Source organism: Trematosphaeria pertusa (genome assembly GCF_010094035.1).
Source record: "Trematosphaeria pertusa strain CBS 122368 unplaced genomic scaffold BU26scaffold_9, whole genome shotgun sequence".
In the NCBI taxonomy this organism is placed as follows: Eukaryota; Fungi; Ascomycota; class Dothideomycetes; order Pleosporales; family Trematosphaeriaceae; genus Trematosphaeria; species Trematosphaeria pertusa.
In genome coordinates, this window is record NW_022987220.1 from 958,286 (window position 1) to 976,043 (window position 17,758).

At 55.2% G+C, this 17,758-nt stretch overlaps 6 protein-coding genes across 6 annotated transcripts; 3 read left to right on the top strand and 3 right to left on the bottom strand.

Annotated features, from left to right (window-relative positions):
- Window positions 1-1,888: 1,888 nt before the first annotated feature.
- BU26DRAFT_346524 (uncharacterized protein) lies at window positions 1,889-3,568 on the bottom strand. The gene is made up of 3 exons (XM_033822389.1): window positions 3,071-3,568; window positions 2,623-3,022; window positions 1,889-2,573 (listed from the first exon to the last, which is right to left on the bottom strand). Exons 1-3 carry the CDS (start codon window positions 3,293-3,295, stop codon window positions 1,942-1,944), a joined length of 1,257 nt encoding a protein of 418 aa, XP_033682374.1. The 5' UTR covers window positions 3,296-3,568; the 3' UTR covers window positions 1,889-1,941.
- A 2,414-nt stretch (window positions 3,569-5,982) lies between these two features.
- On the top strand, window positions 5,983-7,479 carry BU26DRAFT_459587 (Di-copper centre-containing protein). The gene is made up of 4 exons (XM_033825010.1): window positions 5,983-6,337; window positions 6,389-6,551; window positions 6,599-6,879; window positions 6,932-7,479. The coding sequence occupies exons 1-4, from the start codon at window positions 6,138-6,140 to the stop codon at window positions 7,464-7,466; spliced, it is 1,179 nt and encodes a 392-aa protein (XP_033682375.1). The 5' UTR covers window positions 5,983-6,137; the 3' UTR covers window positions 7,467-7,479.
- A 1,752-nt stretch (window positions 7,480-9,231) lies between these two features.
- BU26DRAFT_346764 (putative cytochrome P450) lies at window positions 9,232-11,625 on the bottom strand. The gene is made up of 5 exons (XM_033822390.1): window positions 10,317-11,625; window positions 10,128-10,261; window positions 9,742-10,043; window positions 9,464-9,567; window positions 9,232-9,402 (listed from the first exon to the last, which is right to left on the bottom strand). Exons 1-5 carry the CDS (start codon window positions 11,281-11,283, stop codon window positions 9,344-9,346), a joined length of 1,566 nt encoding a protein of 521 aa, XP_033682376.1. The 5' UTR covers window positions 11,284-11,625; the 3' UTR covers window positions 9,232-9,343.
- A 275-nt stretch (window positions 11,626-11,900) lies between these two features.
- On the bottom strand, window positions 11,901-12,939 carry BU26DRAFT_532034 (putative ubiE/COQ5 methyltransferase; the record flags this gene model as incomplete). Its single annotated transcript, XM_033831073.1, has 3 exons — window positions 11,901-11,935; window positions 11,988-12,570; window positions 12,640-12,939. The coding sequence occupies 3 exons, from the start codon at window positions 12,937-12,939 to the stop codon at window positions 11,901-11,903; spliced, it is 918 nt and encodes a 305-aa protein (XP_033682377.1).
- A 371-nt stretch (window positions 12,940-13,310) lies between these two features.
- Window positions 13,311-14,414, top strand: BU26DRAFT_520551 (uncharacterized protein). Its single transcript, XM_033829312.1, has one exon. It carries the CDS (start codon window positions 13,362-13,364, stop codon window positions 14,172-14,174), a length of 813 nt encoding a protein of 270 aa, XP_033682378.1. The 5' UTR covers window positions 13,311-13,361; the 3' UTR covers window positions 14,175-14,414.
- Window positions 14,415-16,854: 2,440 nt separating this feature from the next.
- On the top strand, window positions 16,855-17,699 carry BU26DRAFT_430383 (uncharacterized protein; the record flags this gene model as incomplete). The annotated part of the gene is made up of 2 exons (XM_033823878.1): window positions 16,855-17,463; window positions 17,511-17,699. 2 exons carry the CDS (start codon window positions 16,855-16,857, stop codon window positions 17,697-17,699), a joined length of 798 nt encoding a protein of 265 aa, XP_033682379.1.
- Between the last annotated feature and the right edge of the window lie 59 nt (window positions 17,700-17,758).

Below are 17,758 nucleotides of genomic sequence, written 5' to 3' on the forward strand. Positions count from 1 at the left end.
GGTGGACACAAGTCTAACCCCTGAGTCCTGTAGCCGTCCGGCTTCGATGTCTCGTTTGCCTATGCCACTGGTGTCTTTGTACTGTGTGAGGAGAGTAGTCCTACCGAGCGCTTTTCCAGACCGTGTCCATCCCTCCTCAACCATCTCCAAAGTCCCCCTTCCCTACAATTTCGCCACCACCAATACCGCGCCACCACCCGGACCTCTCACCAGACGCCCGCGCCGCCCCTTGCTCAACCGTTTACCCAGCCCATCTCCACCACCCTCCGCCGCCCGTCCCCCTTGACTCGTCAACGACCTCGGGGCCTACCGTAAAGCTAAACTTACACATCCGCCCATGACACATGTGGTGCAGGTCGTAAAAGCACGCGCCGGCCCACTCGATAGCGCAACCGCGGATCCGAGCCGCTGGGTCAGGGAACAGGAACTTGGCGACGAAAAAGGGGCATGACTCGCGATACGATGGGCGATGCTGTAAGCGAGATGGGTGACGGGGATGGGGCGAGGCAGGGTGGGGTGGGCGCACGTGGGAGACGGAAGGGAAAAGTTTTGGAGAAGGATAGGGAAGGGATTTGTTGAAGAGTTTGAAAGTAGATAGAAGTGGTCTGTGGATGCATAGAGCGAGCGATAAGGGGGTGACCTCTGGCTGAGTTGGAAAGGGTCCAGAGAGCTGCTCCTTCGACTGCGGTACGACACAGTACTTACGCGCTGAAAAGTCGGCCCCGTCTCGAAGTCATGAAACTTCGTGTTCGTGAAAAGCCTCACGTCAAGCCGCAACAGTTACTCCCAGAAGCGCCTCGCTGATTCTTCCCAATCCCGACTAGCCCCTCCAGTTCGAAGAGGATTCCACGAAGCGCGCACGTGACAACGGCGTGGAGGGGCCGTTAGGTACCGATAATTTTAGAACAGGGTGCCGTAGAGTTAGAGTTTGCGAAAGAAAGTATGGCGTGGTCGAAGGTTAGAGCGAAAGCTCAAGCAAGAAGGCTGCGGGTGCGTGAGACCAGTCAATGTCTGCGCGCAGGTGAAGAACGAGCATGGCGCACACCCAGCTATCGGGTATGCGTGTAGCGGTGAGAACCCATTCGGTGCTGTACGGAGGTCGGCCCTCCCGTCCACACTGGGAGACAGCGTCCGTGAAGGGGAAGGTCTAAAGCGCAGTTCGACGGGACTTTGTCCTCCGCACCTCAATCAAGGTCCTCTTTGCATGGGCCGGCAGATGTTCAGATAGATTGTGCGCGTGCCGACCCCTCAATGAAACTCCCCGGCAGCGTTGTATATATTGAATTGCTGTAGATGGAGTTACACTGCGTCGCGGGGTGCGCGGCTTGGCTGCGTTCCCCGCATGTTGTCGCAAAAAACCTCACGAGATGGTAGGAAGAAGTCGCTTCTTTTTCCGAGTTTCTGGAGGGTAGGTCAAAGCATAAGGTTTGACCCAAGTTCAGGCTGCTGCGCGCGACATTCCAGTTTGTCCACACACCCGGCTGTGGGAAGGCCAAGCTGATTGGCGACCGGCTGAATAGCGATCTGCAACAGGTCGGGAGCGGGGAAAGACCTTGATCAGGGGCCGCTGGAGATTCCACGCCATCCGTTTGGCGTCAAGAGAAGGGCCGAATTTTTGTTGATCGTGTCTTTGTTGCGACTTCAAGTTATATGTGCTCTGATAATAGGTGTTTGCGCATGAAGAATGGGTTGGGCGCAGCTCTCAGAGCTGGCGCATGATGATATTGAGGTATTAGATGCTTTTGGCATATACAATGCAATGTGAGAGTGGGAAGGAAAATGTCGAAATACAATGCGCGTTTGCGCCTCTCGAAGGGTATCACTGGATGGGCGTGAGCGATCGTGGTCAGCGATCGCAAAAGCAAGCAAACCACACCTCAACTCGCCTCGCCTCCATACCAAATCACCTCTATGCAGCCGTGAAATCATTAGTGCGCCGTCCTATGCATTGCTGATCCGTACTTCCTTCGTCATCATGATCCCGTTGTGGCCGGGCTCGGGGCGCTGAAGCGGCAGAATGCTTTCATCGCTGTTCTTCGCGCGCACCATGTCCCATGCTTCCTTGTCCGCGAGCCCAGTGTGATGGTGGTGGTTTGTCGTGACCCTGACGTTGTAGGGGCCCTTTGAACTGCCGGGTGTGGTATCGCCTCTGCTCGTGAGGCTATGGAGCGCAATACTCTTGCTCGACTGGTCGGCCATATTGTTGTAGCCCAAAGAGTTCGGTCCCTTGTATCCGGGTTTTCCAGTCCCTCTCGATCTTCCCCCTGACGTGATCGCGCGTGCTGTCTCGAGGGCCCAGTTAAAGAGCGGCTTTAGTGACGGTAATGAGGCGGCTATGATGCCCACGGTAAACTCGATGTAATTCCAAATGTTGAAGGAGTCGTTGACGGTCCAATCCGGGTCGGTAAGGACGTGCCATTGCTGTACTGCTTTGATGATGGCAGCGGCACACGCAAACCAGCCGAGAGAAAGGACAGCGATAAGGGAGATCTTCGTTCGAACATTAAGCTGCAGTTTCCAAATGAGGGGAATTGGAAGGGTCGCAAAGAGCACGTCCGTAATGATGTTGAAAGCTGTAATCCATTAGTGACTATCCAGGGGAAGTAATGGGGTTGCACTTACAGCTGTTCATCAGACCCAGGTTACGGAACACGTTCATACTATAACATTTCGCATCCCCAATTCCGAACGGCGGAGGTCGGAGGCTCATGTCCCACGCAGCTTGCACCGGGATGCACTGGAAAATCAGGCTCATCGCGCAAGCTAGAGTAAGAACAACGATAAAGACCATGGCACCGTATAGAAACCGACTATACTGCGTCCGCGTGGAGAGTCGTAGAAGGAAGAAGGCAATGGAGATCTTGACCGACGATATGCCCACCATGACGATGATAGCATGCACGTACAGAACTCGCGCAAAATTCATGTACATGATCGGGTCCGCCAGAAGGACCAGAAAATGCTTGCCGAGTCCATAGTTGGTTTCGATTACGAAGCATGCGAACGTTGCCGTCGCGACGATCTAGAGGTGGTTAGTGGAACAGTAGCAAACTCAAGCGACGGGGCATACCATAGCAAAAACCATTACATAGTCATCAATACCGAAAACCTTGAGAATCGCGAGCCTGACATAACAACGGAGTAGTACGACAACTGCGGCGGCGGCGAAGAACGATCCAGTTATCGCGAGAATCTCGGGAGCATTGGTATAGGCGATCTGCTCTGGAGTAAGAGGCGGTGGGCCCGCAGCCTGCCTCTTCGAAGCCCGTTCGACGCCTGTCATCCACGCCGGCATCGTGGTTAACTGTTGGAAATCCGGAGATACTGATCGACGATCGATGGGTGGAAAGGGCAAGAGGAACAAGCAGCCGGGTGGGACCCACTACTTATGAAGAAAGTGACCTACGGTATATGCGATCGACAACAGCGCGATCGGCAAAGTTTAAGAAGACAGCATCTAGTAGGTATTGCGGCGAGCCAACTAAAGCAAAGGACACCTCCTGGCAGGATAATTACCAGATACCCATCGACGGGAGACTGCAGTTCTGTTACAGAATCAGGTAGTGCAGACCGTGGTGTACAGTATGAACCAGGGACGATCGGCTGTACTCGCATGGCTTGCATTTGGGCGTAAAATTTCCTTGCATTTTGCCAGGCCTTCAAGTCTGATAGGTCGCCGTTGCATCTACCGCAGGACTTTATTTTCCTCGCTCGCTTTGGGGAACTGAAGCATCCAGTGCTAGGAGAAAAAGAGTATAGAGTCGAGATTATAGTTCACCACACGAGGACGATAGCATGGCAAACCTCGTCCAGGGTCGGTCTGGTGTCACTGGTGCGTTCTTCAAGCCACGGAACTGCGAAAGGCTTCCCCAACCGAAGCGGCTACTCCAGCGCCGGAGCTCGTAGCGGTAAGATAGAGATACACTGTGTGACTTCCTGACGCCTTTCTGAGATCTTGAGCAACGAAGACGGCGTTTCTGCCCAACCTTTGCACACTTGTCTGAAGCAAGCTTCTGCTCCGCGGGGCATAGATTGAAACTTGGATGCGACGTTGAAGGCGGCCCGCAATTGGTAGCCCAATTTAAAAACAGGACTGGCATCTCTGCGACAGCATGCAGGAAAGTGGGAGTGGCTGATGGTAGCGTCCGAGTTTAGGCTGTGGTGGAACCCTGAGCGTCGGCGGTTGATGATCCGGTGCAGCCGCAGACGCGGAGAAGTCGCCAGAACGGCAAGACGATGGAGCAGTTGCTGCGTGCAACTGTTCACATGAACGGCAAAGACGTCGTGACCTCCGATAGTGTGATCGGGGTGCACAGCAGGGAGGGGGAACTTGTCAGAAGTCGGATCGAGGCGGGGAGCAGTGCTCTAAGCGAAGTCGTGCGTCTTGGCGGATGAATTGGCGCGACCCCGCTTACTCCTCGCTTGTCGCTTCGTACTCGTTTCCACCACCAGCTCTGCCACTGAAACTCTATTCATTAGCACGAGCGTCAGGCCCGTCATCTTCGGTGCGGCCCTTTCGAAGGGACCAGAGACTTCAACATGGCGCAATTGTCCTCGAACTTGGCAGTCTTTGCCCTGAGAGAAAGACCCAACACGACCACTGAGCACTCGCAAAGGGCCAGATTTCAGCCGCTGCCGCTAGCGCTTGGACGGCAGACGGGTGCTTTACTGGGTTTACTGACGCCCGCGGCTTGTCTGTGTTTGGCTTCGTCCCCGTTGGTACAGTAGTGGGAGCCTTCCATCTCCGTTCTAGGGCCTGTCACTGGACCCTTACTCCCCGGACTTGGATCAGGGACGCACGATGAGCCGCAGGTTTTGTGGGCATGTTCAAGATCGCGCCGTCGTCGGAGCAGCCGCTTCCACGAATTGAGCCCTTTCCCCAGATGGTTTTGATGGCGACACCAGCTCGATCCGATACAGCAACCGTGTCTACGATTGCAGTACGGAGCTTGTCGCATGTCTGTACGCTGGCACAAAGTACTCCAACCCAGTCCATCTTTTCCATGATCTTTCTACGCTGCGGCACAGTCACATTTCTTAACAATCAACCCGGTCAACCCGCGGTGTTCCACGTTTGTCACTGCTAGTTTCACGCAAATTTTATACCAACTTGTTCACCCATGCAACCCAGGGATGCTTCCCGTTCCCCCTCCAAAAGCGTGGCTATGTCCGCTACCTGTACCGCGATACCGCTTACCTCGGCATATGTCTTTTGCCCAAAGTCTGAGTCTGTCTCCTTTACGAGACACTTACCCTCTTCTATCGCGAATGCGATGCCCATGATTCCAGGGCTCCGTCTTTCGGGAGTGCTACGCCGCTCGGCGAGTTCGGCTCTACACAACCCGGCAGATAGGGAGCGGGAGGGTCTTGGGATCCGAACGCCATGCCGCCACTACCCCCAATCGCTGGTTACACAAGCTTCCAGAACGAATGATATTCGATCCGATAAGCGCTTTGGGAGACAAGCCTTCGGCACCATCGGCTTCTTGGGAAATATTCTCCATTGATCATGTTCAACACTCTGTCCACCGGGGACTCCTTGCAAGGCCACTTCGCTCCATCCCACCTTTTGGCGCTTACACACCCCTTCATTCCAATAAATATCCCAGTATCGGCTTTTTATCTACGAGGCTCGTCAAGCACATTACAGCCCCGCGAACGCCTCCTCGTCTAGAACGGGCAGTCTTGTCTACGTATTCCATGCTGTACGGCGACGGCGCAGCGCATAGGCTTCATGCTGGTCAAATACAGGAACCAAAAAGTCTCTGCTATACCCAAAGAGCTCCATATTTCCGAACTATCGGATATGCGCCGCGTATGCAAGACGTCGATTAACACGAGTTCTGCACGTGGAGGCTGCCCAAGAGTCCGCACCGTGCTCCATTCATCGACCATCTATAAAAGCGTCAGCATCTGACAGGTCATCCGGGATCCAGGACACGTCCTCTCTTCGTCCCGGGGATTGCAACTATAGGAGGGCCATTTTAATATTGTTGCCCCTCGTTTCAGCATTTGTGTTTTAGTGTTATTGCCCTGCAGTGCTATTTACGGATTCGTCCTAATCTTTTAATATATTTTCCTTGGGACGGGACACGAACTGCTGTTCATCGCTTTTTGCAGCCTCACCCCAACGCATCATGAGGCTCTCGAGTGTCACGGCTGCTGCGCTGCTCGGCAGTGTTGGCGCAGCGCCGCTAGATGCTCGTACTTCGAACTTCCTCGAGACGGACTCTTTGGCAGCGGAGGGTGTCTTCAATCTTGGGATGTACGTCGCGGCGCATGGTTATCCAAACGCACAGAAGTGCACGCTCAAGAACGTAGCGATTCGGCGAGAATGGTGAGCCTTGATATCCTGCTGGATACTTGCACCTTTTCTAACACGTTGCAGGTCGATGTTCAGCACCCAAGAGAAGAAGAACTACATCGCAGCCGTCAATTGCCTCTCCACCAAGCCAGCAAAGACTCCATCGTCTATCGCAGCAGGTGCGAAGAACCGCTACGATGACTTCGTAGCCATGCACATCAGCCAGACTCTGACAATCCACGGGACCGTAGGTCTTCGCGCGACCCCTCAATGTGCCTAATCTAACGTAAGCAGGGCAACTTCCTGACATGGCATCGGTACTTCACCTGGGCATATGAGCAAGCGCTGAGGAACGAGTGCGGTTATACGGGCTACCAGCCCTATTATAACTGGCCGAAGTGGGCTGATAACCCAGCGGCGTCGCCAGTGTTCGACGGCAGTGCTACCAGCATGTCAGGTGACGGCGCCAATGTCGCTGGACGCAACAACACCTGCATTCCCTCCCCGGATCAGTGTGGAGTCAGCATTCCACCTGGAAATGGTGGTGGCTGCGTCACGTCTGGTCCTTTCAAAAAGTAAGTGCCTTCTACAAAAACTCGTGGTCCCAGCCCACTGACACCTCCACAGCTGGACAGTCAACCTTGGCCCCGTCGCCCCCGTCCTGGCTGACTACACCCCCAACCCCGAGTTCACCGGTCTGGGCTACAACCCGCGCTGCCTGCGCCGCGACATCTCTAAAGCCGCCGCCTCGGGCTGGACCAAGGACTCCGACGTCGCCGACCTGCTCAAGAACTACGTCACCTTCTATGACTTCTCCACCCGCATGCAGGGTGACTTCCCCAACGGCTTCCTGGGCGTGCACACAGCGGGCCACTTTACTAACGGCGGCGACCCAGGCGGTGATCTCTTCGCTTCCCCCGCCGACCCGTACTTCTTCCTGCACCACGCCATGATCGACCGCGTGTTCTGGACGTGGCAGAACTTGGATATCGCGAACAGGCAGTACGCTATCGGTGCAACTATCACGGTGAACAACCAGCCGCCAAGTAGAAACGCGACGCTGGATGATACGCTGGATCTGGGGTACGTTGGTGTGCCCGTCATCACGATCCGTGACGCCAGTCATACCCTTGCCGGCCCATTCTGCTACATCTATGCGTAGGTGTGGGCGGGTGCCCAAGAGATGGGGATGTTGAGGGGTGGGGAGCCTCGGGGGAGGAGTATTCGCTTAACATATATGATATGATATTGATCTTTTAATGTATATACTGTTCAATAAGACCTTGTACATATGCCACGACGAGTTCTTCGCCGTTGCTCTATTACTACTGTGTGACTATAGATGGAGGCCGTCGACGATTAAAAAGCCCCTTTCCGACAACCCAGACTCTAAGGATACCTTAGGTACAGGGCTCTAGTATTTTGCATGTGGCGCTCGAACTGCACCGAGGTGAGGTCGAACATCAGATCCGCAAGCCCGGTATCAATCGTCCCAGAAGAGCGGTGGGCGTAAATGGATCCCGCCCTTGGCATTGCGTGATCAATATTCCGTATCGCGGATGCAATATCTGAACGATCTCGGCTCGTCACCCACAGATTGCCGGCCACATATTACCCGGACGCGGGAACTATAACGGCCTCGTATTTTATATGAACCTGTTTGCGTGGCGTAGGGTATTTCACTCCTTGTTGGGTTTGTGGGAGTCAGAGGCACGGAAGCTGCTGGAGTTTACAGAGCTTCTGGACTGGACTGTGGGGGAACGGCACTGTCGTTGCGATTTCTCGCTGGGGGCTGAAGGCTGACCGTTATCTCACTGCTGGCTCACTCGCTTCAGCCCTCTCCTCGACTCTTATACATGTCGAAGCGCGAAGGCTTTCATGAGTCATCGCAATGGCGACAGATCACACTGTCCTCCCGTCAAGTGACGACTGCCACATGCAGATAAAGGTTGCCTCCACCGCCGCCACTGCTCATTCCCTTCCTACCGCTTGTTCGTTTAGGCACGTGGCGAGATACCGCGACCGCTCTTCCATTCACGATCGACGGGCGACCTTCTCACTTTCAGCCCACCCACTTGCTATAGCACATGCGTCATCTTTCCGATACAGCAATCGCTTAGAATACTCTTGCCGTACATCAATTACGACCGAAACATCAATCGACGGTATACGCTATCGCATCCTCATCCTCGATCCGCAGAGAAGCATCAAGTCGTCATGACCTGCACCCGCACTCAAACAGCAAACGAAGATTCGAGCCAGATTCCTACGAACGCGGATACAAGCAAGCAGCCCAGGGGCCTCTGACTTTCGGTAGAAGCTTGCTCGAGCCTTCGTTAATCACTTTTAGACTGGCGATGGGAATTAGGTTTAAGCATGGTAAACGGCATCGCCGATGGTTGCGCTATCCTGGAATACAAGTGTTCAGCGTGGCAGCGAAAAGCGGGAAGACGGAAGGATGAGTGCGCGAACGTTACACGTGTGGTAGCGGTCTGCGTCACTTGATCTCGGCTGCTTCCAATATGTTCTTCTCAGCTCGGATCCGACGTCGGCATGTCGAGCGCAAGCATTGGAACCCATCGTGTGGGATATGGACAAGGAGACGCAGGTTGTGCGACAGTCGGACTCACACTGACTTAGCAGTTCGAAGGCTCTACCTCAAGCACGACCTCCTCAAGTTCAAGTTCAAGAAACCGGACACAGCAAAGACCTATTACAAGAGCCGGGTATTTATGTGGAAGAGGTACAATAACCATGTCCAGCGCGGCCTCGCTCAGGGGAATGACGTAGAAGGAGACCATAGCGGGAATGCCCATACGACGTCATCACGAGCACCTGGTCTTCAATAGATCGGAAAGTTTGAGAGCCAAGCGCTAGCACTATCTTATCGGCTTCTCTCACGGGAGGAATTACCTCAGGGGGCAGTCAAAAGGTATCGAGTGGAAAGGCTTCGCGCCGCTCGACCAAGAAGAGCCCGAGATAAGATAAAGGTACACCCCAACAATGTCCGACCCACAATAGCAAACAGCGCAGAAGAGCCTAATGAACCAACACCCTGATACCGACATTGCTCTCTTTCCCAGGCTCGAACAAATCATCTTCGCAAAAGTCAGCCTGACATAGCCTCGATGACTGATCCCCCCAGTGGGGAGTACTCACACTTATACTCCACCTCCGCCGGCCCTGTCTCATACAACTCTAGCTTCTTCCCAAGCCTCCGCACGAACGTCGCAACCGCAATGTGCAGTTCCGCCCACGCCAAGCTGTCGCCGCGTTAGCGCAGTTCCCCGCACGAAGAGAAACTGCATGCTTATTTAGGGAGAGGCCGCCGTGCTCTATCGGTGTGCGCAACGCTCACTCTGAAGCCCTTCATTACCCCAACCTCACTCCCCTCCCCATCAAACAAACAAGCAAACAAACAGAACGGTGCAACTTACTTGATACCCAAACACTGCCTCGACCCCTTCGAAAACGCCATAAAATACGCATCTAAGTCCCTATGCCTCTTTCCCTGCTCATCCAGCCACCTCTCCGGCCGCCAGCACTTGGGCTCTGGATACACATCCGGTAGATTATGCATCAGATACGTCGACATGCCGATGGTGGTGCGGGCCGGGATGGTGTACTGGATGGAGCGACCGGCGTGGGTGCCGGTGTAGTGCAGGGTTTCGTGGGGCACACGCGGGATCCGGCTGGCAATGCCGCAGGAGAAGCGGAGGGCTTCGTGGAGGACGGCTGAGTGGAGGTGAATTAGTGGGGTGCGAGGGAAAAGGGGGCGGGAAAGAGGGTGGATGGAACGGATAGGCAGAAGAGGGGAACTTATCAGGTAAGGAAGCTGTTCGAGGGTTTTGGTTGGTGGGATTGTGGATGGATCCGGGATGGCGGTCTCGAGCTCTGCATAGAGTCTAGCCATTGTGGAGGGGTTGGCGACGAGGTAGTAGCTGGCAATCGAGAGGGCTGAAGGGGCACCCAAGTTAGCCCTTTCTTCTATCTTTCGTGGACTTATACCTACCAGAAGCCGTCGTCAGCGTCCCCGCCCCAATAATCTCCCTCGCGCTGTGTCTCATCCTCTCCGCACTCTTCTCCGCCTCCGGCAACTTTCCCTCTAAAATCTCCTTGTAAATAGTCCTCTGTCCCTCCTTTTCCTTCAACTCCGTCTTCCCCGCCAGCACATCATCCACCGTTTCATACAGCCGTTTCTCAAAGCGGAAGTACTCGGGCCCATCCGGCATCAGTTTCGCAATAACACTCTCGGGGAGGTACGTGTTCATGATAGGCAGCAGGAAAGGCAAGTGGCGGAATAGATGACACGGCTTCATGCCCCCGAGCATAGCTTGCTGCAGGTTCGGCGTGAAGTCGCGGTTGGCCGTGTAGCCGCGGTCCCAGCCGAAGCTGAAGCCGGTGATGATATCGGTGGAGAGACACGTAAAGGCCGCGGTGAGGTTGCATGGCTCACCGGTGCCGCTGTAGGTTTCGACGTGCGCGCAGATTCTGTCGACGTAGCTGCGGATGCTGTCTTCGAGCTTCGCCACCGACGCGCGCGAGAAGAAAGGATTCACGCTCGAGCGGCGCACGCGGTGCACGTCATGTGAGACGGTGCCGAAGCAGGAGTAAGGGAGCTGCCAGGCGTTCAGGTTGAAGACATCCTTGTCGCGCTTCTTGCCGCTGCCGCCGCCGGCGTAGATGGTGTCGATGAAGGCGGGGTCGATGCAGTGCAGTTCGTTTGGGTTTATGCGGATGATTGGCCCGTATTTTTCGTGCCAGCGCATGAACTGGTTCTGGTACTGGCCGACGAGAAGGACATCGTAGTAGAATTCGAACCATTGGGTTATCGCGGCGAGTTTGGGGCCGGGGATGTGTGCCAGCGGGTGGAGGAAGAGACGGTAGAGGGTGAGGAGGACGAGGTAGGTTGACAGAAGGGAGAAAATGGTTAGGTAGGGGTGGGCTTGAATAGGGGAGAAGTCGATAGGAAGGGCCATTGTGAGATCTGGATTGGGAAGTACAAGGGGAACGAGAAGTTCTAGGGAGGGGAGCTCCAGAGCTGAGCAATTGTCGACCTCTTATATTGATGTTGCTCGAGGGCCTCGTTCGTCCCAAGCGTGTGGTTGGTGCTTACGAACCCGCTGTGCAGACACCATGCATTCAAGATTCCGAAACTTAATTTCAATCCCTTCCGGCCCCATGCTGAAAAGATACGGAGGCGATTCGGGCGGCAGTTGAGAGAAAGTGCTAGCGGGGGAATTGTTCCCAAGCGAAGGGTAACTATGCGGACGTTATCAATTTGGGGGCGGGGAACCTGGAGCATATACTCATCGGCGGCTTGAACGGACACTCATTCGCTGGAGGATCGGAGGTACAGGCGCGGAACAGGGATTTATGCAGCTCTCGGCTTCGCTTCGGGACGACCCTTCGTGTTTGATTGCTTTTGCGTAATGATCAGCCTCTGTGGGACGTGTATTAGCCAGGATTGCAAAGTATGTGAGGATAAAACGAGGGAGGACGATCTATGTTGAATTTGAGAGTATGCCTGCGTTTGTGTTTCGTGAATGGAAGCTATTCAGTATGACTATGGGAAGAAGCGTGTGCTTCGAGAAGATTAGGAAGACTTGACAGCGAAGATCTTGTAGGATCCTAGTGCGCATTAGCATCTAGAAGTTGCATCCTCAGGGTGGGTCACACTTACCCGCCCATTCGTTCAAGTTCACATCCTTGAAGTTAGTCTTGATATCCTCCACAACACCTCCGTCCTGCTTCTTCCCAGCACCACAACACTCACTACCGTCCTGCTTCTTCCCACTAGCACCACAACATCCACTCCCACCCTCCTCTTGCACCGGTCCACAGCACATACTCCCCACTGTCTCACCCCCATCCGCCTGCACATAGACATTCAAATCTGACCCCGCATCCACAACCAGCACATCGTCAAAGCCCGCCTCCTTCAACCACTTCTCATAGTCTTCCTTCATGCTCGCGCCGGCTACGCAGCCCACGTAGAGTGCGACATCTTTCTTCATCTGCTCCGTGAGTTCTTTCTTGGTGAGGATATCGGAGATGGCGACGCGACCGCCCGGCTTGAGCAGCCGGTGGATCTCCTTGAACACGAGCGGCTTCTCGGGGTCGGGCACCAGATTGACGACGCAGTTGGAGATGATGACGTCTGCGGAGGCATCGGGGAGGTCCATCTGGCTGATCTTGGAGTAGACGAATTCGACGTTTGTGATGTTGCCTTTCTCCGCGTTGCGGCGTGCTTTTACGAGCATGTCCTGGCTTTTGTTAAGAGCCGCAGAGGGAAAGCAGAGAAGGGGTTAGGAGTAGATTGAGTACTAGCATACCTCATTCATATCCACACCGATCACCTTGCCCTTCTCTCCAACCTTCTTTGCAGCGAGGAAGCAATCAAAGCCGGCGCCAGAGCCCAGGTCCACAACCGTCTCGCCCTCCTTCAACTTCGCCAGCGCGAGCGGGTTCCCGCAGCTCAATCCGAGGTTGGCTTCAGCCGGGATGGATGCCAGCTCTTCAGAAGAATATCCAAAGGCTTCAGCGACGGCCTTGCCATACTGAACATTGTCCGCGGCTAGAGCTGTCGCGCTGTAGCGCTCGTTGACTTTCTCGTAGATGGTATTGGCGTCCATATCGATCCTGGCTTGATCTCAAAGGTCCACTTCGGATCTGCTTGAGGTAGTAGTTGGCTAGAGGAGGATCCGGTCTTGAATGCCTATTTTATAGATGATGTCCGTCCGTGGTATGTCACCACTCGGTATGTCATCGTTGAGTTCATCATCTCATGATCTCGTATCTTACAAAGATATTCCGCGAGTTGTCCGTCTTGGAGCGCAGAGGCAACGGGGGCGGCGCATCTCGTGTTGAGGCTTTTGGGTGATGCCACCCCGCCCCTAGCCAATAGGAGAGCGGGGCACTCGATATGTCACCGCTGAAGCACCTCACGTCTCACATCCTCAACCTCAGAAAGACGGCTCTCGCGAAGCCCAGCTATCACACTGATTTCAACTAGATGCCAATTCACTACTAAAATCACGATCCCATAATTGCAGAAATGCCGTCGCCTACCGCAATCGTCACATCCCCGACCTCGTCTTCAGGCTGCGAGAGCCTCAACGCAGGCCGCAAAACCCGCGTCACCGCCGAACACACCCTGAACCGCGTACGAGAGAACCAGCGCCGACACAGAGCGCGGAGGAAGGATTACATCGCGAGCCTGGAGCAGAAGCTCGCAGAGGCAGAGAAGCAGTTAGCGGAGGCTCGGGCGGAGCTCGCTGCTGTGAAGGCCGAACGAGATGCTTGCGTCTCGGCTTCGAAGAGCGTGGAGAGCGACGCAGCACGCGACATAAGGGCGGAAGACATCACACTGCAGGGAACCAACGGCGCCGCACCAAACCAGCAAGCCGATCTCCTCCTTCCACCCCCACCGCCCCTAGAACACCCCGATGTCCCCGACCTCTCCTTCCTCGGTCCCTTCTACATCCCCGACCCCCTAAACCTCTCCCCAACCAGCACCTCCCCGCTCTCCCTCGCCGACCTGCAACTCCAGCTCCCGGATCCCATCGACCTCGCGCCCGGCCCACCGCCCTGCTGCAAAGACAGCCCGTCGGCGGCTCCACCCGAAGACCCTACGGATCCGGAGTGCACTAGCTGCAAAACGCGGCCTGCGCCCGCGCCCTCGGAGAGCACGACGCTGTGCGCCCAGGCATACGTGTTGATCCAGCAGCAGAACTTTCGGGCGATCGATCCCGCTACGATACGGCTGTGGCTGTACCAAGGGTTTAGGAGGGCGCAGAGGCAGGGCGAGGGGTGTAGGGTGGAGAATGGGGCATTGTTTCGGTTGCTGGATTATATTAGTGGGGTGTGAGGGTGGAAAGGGTTGGAAGAGAGAATTGCGGGTTTCGGAAGGGCAAAGGCGAATTGGGGGAGCAAGTGAGTGGATGAATACGCTCTATGACGGGGAGGGAGAAACGATTCAGAACGTTTTTGCATGTTAGAAGCGACATTGGAGATACCATTTCATGAACCGGCTACCTGTACGCTATGCAGTTACGCCCGTAAATACGCACCTAAAGCCCGAAGAATATCGTCATCGCCTTTTTGGAAAGCATAAGATTGAGTCATGACGAGTCCTTCCGTGTACACAGAGCTACTCATACTTCGTGAGCGCGGCGCGACCGTACCCTACACTTTGGTAGGGCAAGCTTTGTCCCTACGCCGCTCACCGTCCCATCCGGATGACACCCGCATGCACCAGCTTCTGGATCTTCTGCCGGATGTGCGGGTTCTTGAGATGGTCCTGGAGCGCAGCCGGATCATCCTTGGCCTGTTGCAGGATGCTCTGCATGACGGGGTCTTGCAGAATACTGACGATCTATGCTTGGTTAGCTTTGGCACTGGCGAACAAATTGGATGTACACATACCTCAGGATCCCGCTGAATGCGCTCCATGGTCTGCTGCTCCGTCTCGCCTTCGCGCGCCGAGTACTGCGCCTGTATCGCCTTCATCTCCTGTTGCTGAATCTCGCGGGCGTTCTTGCCGCCTTCGTCGTGTTCCGCCGCCTCGGTGCACGTATCAATACACTTGCTGTACTCTCTCATGGCGAAGTACGCCTGAGCTTTCCGCAGATATGCGCGGATGAATTTCGGATCGCGCTTGATGGCCTCGTCGCAGTCCTGTACCGCCGATGGGAAGGAGAGCAGCTTGATGAAGCACGCAGCGCGGTTGGAGTAGCCGCGAGGGTCATCTGGTGCGCGCTTGATCATCTCGCTGTAGGCTTCGACGGCTGCTGGCCAGTCTGCCTCCTTGAACTTGGCATTTCCGAGCTCGCGCGCCTTCTCCGCCTCATCCGGGTTGATGTATGCGTCCTTCTCTGCCTTGATCTTGGCCTTCTCCACTGCTCGGAGCTTAGCTAGCACCTCCGGCGTCCGGTGCTCTGTCTGTGCCTTCTGGTAGTAGAGAATGGCGTTGGAGAGGTCGCCCATCTTCTCGTAGGCAGTACCGATGCGAGCGAAAGCTTTCGCGATCATCTTGAAGTCGGCAAGGATCTCGCGACCATACTCGACAGCTTGCTGGCAAGCCTCGATGCAGCCCTGGTAGTCTCCCTTCTCAAACTTCGCCGCTCCGAGGTTCGTGAGGTAGGTGATATCCTTGTGCATCTCCCACGCCTTTGTGTAGTGCTCAACGGCGTCGTCGAACTGGCGCTTCTTGTAACATTCCGTGCCCTTCTTCTTCTCCTCGTCCGCATTGGCCTTAGCCTCCTTTGCTGCCTTGTCTTCTTCGGTCTCCATGGGTTCTGGCTCCGGCTCTGGCTCTTTCTTGGGCTCCTCCTTTGGAGCCGGCTGCGCGTCGGGCATCTCGACGTCCTCCTCCGCTTCCTTAGCAGCACCACCGGCCTGTTCACCCGCTTCTGGCGGCTGGCCAAACTGCATGTCGATGCCTAGCAGCACGCTCATGACTTGCAGGAACCTAGGGTCTTGCATCGCCAGACCCACATCGTTGGGGTTACTCCGCAGTTGCTGTAGCTTGGCCATGAACTCGGTGTCTGCGAGGAGCGGTGCGGTCTTCGGGTTGCTGGCGAGCTTCTGGAACATCTGAGGGTCGTTGAAGAGGTTGCCGAGTCCTCCTGAAGGATCGCCGCCAACTCCATCGGCTTTTGCTTCTGCTTGAATGGCGCGCTTGACGGCGTCGAGACCGGATTTCACTTGCGCGTTGTTCGGGTCGAGCTTCAGCGCTTCCTCGAAAGCGTCTGTAGCACCCACTGCATGCTGTTAGCGGACATTATGTGCACATAATGGCGCAATGCCATACCTAGGTCTCCACTGCCGTGCAGTGCTGCACCTTTGCGTCCCCAGCCTTTTGCCCAGTCTGGCTTGATCTCCACCACCTTGTTCGCATCCTCAAGAGCTTTGGTGTAGTCCTTCAGCGACGCATAGGCACCCGATCGGTTTGAGTAGAGGACGTGGTTTGACGGGTCGAGCTCGATAGCCTGTGTGAACTTTTCACTGCAATCGTGTGAGCAGCTGCTGAGGCTCTCCGGAGGCGGGGAACGAACTCACATTGATTCGGCGAATTTCTTCTCCGCAAAGAGCTTGTTGCCCTCGGCCTTCAGCGCGTCAGCCATGGCAGTTGATTAGACGAGTGGAGAGCAGGATAGCGACGGTAGACTGCGGGTTCGGCGTCGTGTAGGCAGAAAGGTGGTGTGGTAAATAAACGTTCGGCGGAGCTTCTAGGTCTTTCTATAGGCGGGAGCTTTGGCCTGGCCTGGCGCCCCACTCTCCGCGAGGGCGCCAAGGCCGGTTTAGGGCTGGATTCCCCTCCAGCTCGAAGGCCGTCGTACCATCGCCTTTTCCAATTGCCCATTTTCTCTCGTCTCATTGTTTGAGCAACAAGGCCTGCAGAACACGGGCTTGTCTTTTTGAAGCCGCGAACTTGTATTTCGGGCAGAACGGCGGCCCTTAATCCGCTCAATTGGTATCTCCTGCGCCATATCGTTGCATGTACAGATATTTATCTAATAAGCTTTCAGACTTTCGGTACCTACGTCATGGCTCAGATCGTTCGTCAGCTTGTCTACGATGCCCAATTCCTTCAACATGGCCCCGTGGACAAGATTAGCGTCCGCAACCTCGATGTCACAGTCAACGCCGGAGTCGACGTATGGGGGCGCCAAAGGAAACAGAGAGCTTTTGTCACGGTCACGCTAAATCTAGCGAAGCCGTTCGACTCTGCCGCAGAAGCAGATGCTCTTGACCGGAGCACAGTGCATTACGGGAAGCTGAGCAAACAGCTTCAAAGCTCGCTGCAGAACGAACTCAGTCCTTGGGTTTCTACGTGGGACTTGGCGGGCTCTGTCCGAACTCTAGCACTCCAGGTGGCCGGCCAAACGCCCATCTTATCGACTGATGTTGATGTCTTCTACCAAAAAGGCAGCATGCTCGGGGACGGTGCAGGGCTGTCGTCCTCCGTCTATGTCGAAGATGTCGTACTCACCTCAAAAGTACTCTATCTACGCAATCTTAAGATACCCTGTCTCATCGGCGTCAACTCCAACGAAAGACTGCAGAAGCAACCTGTCGTCGTCAACCTATGGGTCGAATGTCTGCCGGCCAGCCGCGGCGATGATTACGCTAAACTAGAGACGGCGGTCGTTAATGTAAGAGCCCTCCTGCAGCATTGGAGAAGAGAATTGATGGAGGCTAGGCCATTACGAACTCGTCGTTCGAGACAATTGAGTCTCTCTCGACTATGGTTGTAAGGGAGCTCCGCGAAAAGTTCTTCACCAAAGACGAGGACAAGGGAGCCTATATCAGACTTCGGGTCGAAAAGCCCTTGGCGGTGCCCTTCGCAGATGCGCCAGCTATCGAGATAATGCGTCCGGTAAAGGGGTAGCTGATGCAGAAGGGAAGGATATCAAACTCGGGTGGGTACTTTGGCGGCGCAGCTGGTAT

Coding starts and splice junctions, on each gene's coding strand:
- BU26DRAFT_346524 (XM_033822389.1), bottom strand. CDS start 3,295: ATGCCGGCGTGGATGACAGGCGTCGAACGGGCTTCGAAGAGGCAGGCT. Junction 3,023..3,070: donor ATGTAATGGTTTTTGCTATG/GTATGCCCCGTC, acceptor AACCACCTCTAG/ATCGTCGCGACGGCAACGTT. Junction 2,574..2,622: donor CCTGGGTCTGATGAACAGCT/GTAAGTGCAACC, acceptor AATGGATTACAG/CTTTCAACATCATTACGGAC.
- BU26DRAFT_459587 (XM_033825010.1), top strand. CDS start 6,138: ATGAGGCTCTCGAGTGTCACGGCTGCTGCGCTGCTCGGCAGTGTTGGC. Junction 6,338..6,388: donor GTAGCGATTCGGCGAGAATG/GTGAGCCTTGAT, acceptor AACACGTTGCAG/GTCGATGTTCAGCACCCAAG. Junction 6,552..6,598: donor CTCTGACAATCCACGGGACC/GTAGGTCTTCGC, acceptor TAACGTAAGCAG/GGCAACTTCCTGACATGGCA.
- BU26DRAFT_346764 (XM_033822390.1), bottom strand. CDS start 11,283: ATGGCCCTTCCTATCGACTTCTCCCCTATTCAAGCCCACCCCTACCTA. Junction 9,568..9,741: donor AGGCAGTGTTTGGGTATCAA/GTAAGTTGCACC, acceptor ACGCGGCGACAG/CTTGGCGTGGGCGGAACTGC. Junction 9,403..9,463: donor GGCGGAGGTGGAGTATAAGT/GTGAGTACTCCC, acceptor ACTTTTGCGAAG/ATGATTTGTTCGAGCCTGGG.
- BU26DRAFT_520551 (XM_033829312.1), top strand. CDS start 13,362: ATGCCGTCGCCTACCGCAATCGTCACATCCCCGACCTCGTCTTCAGGC.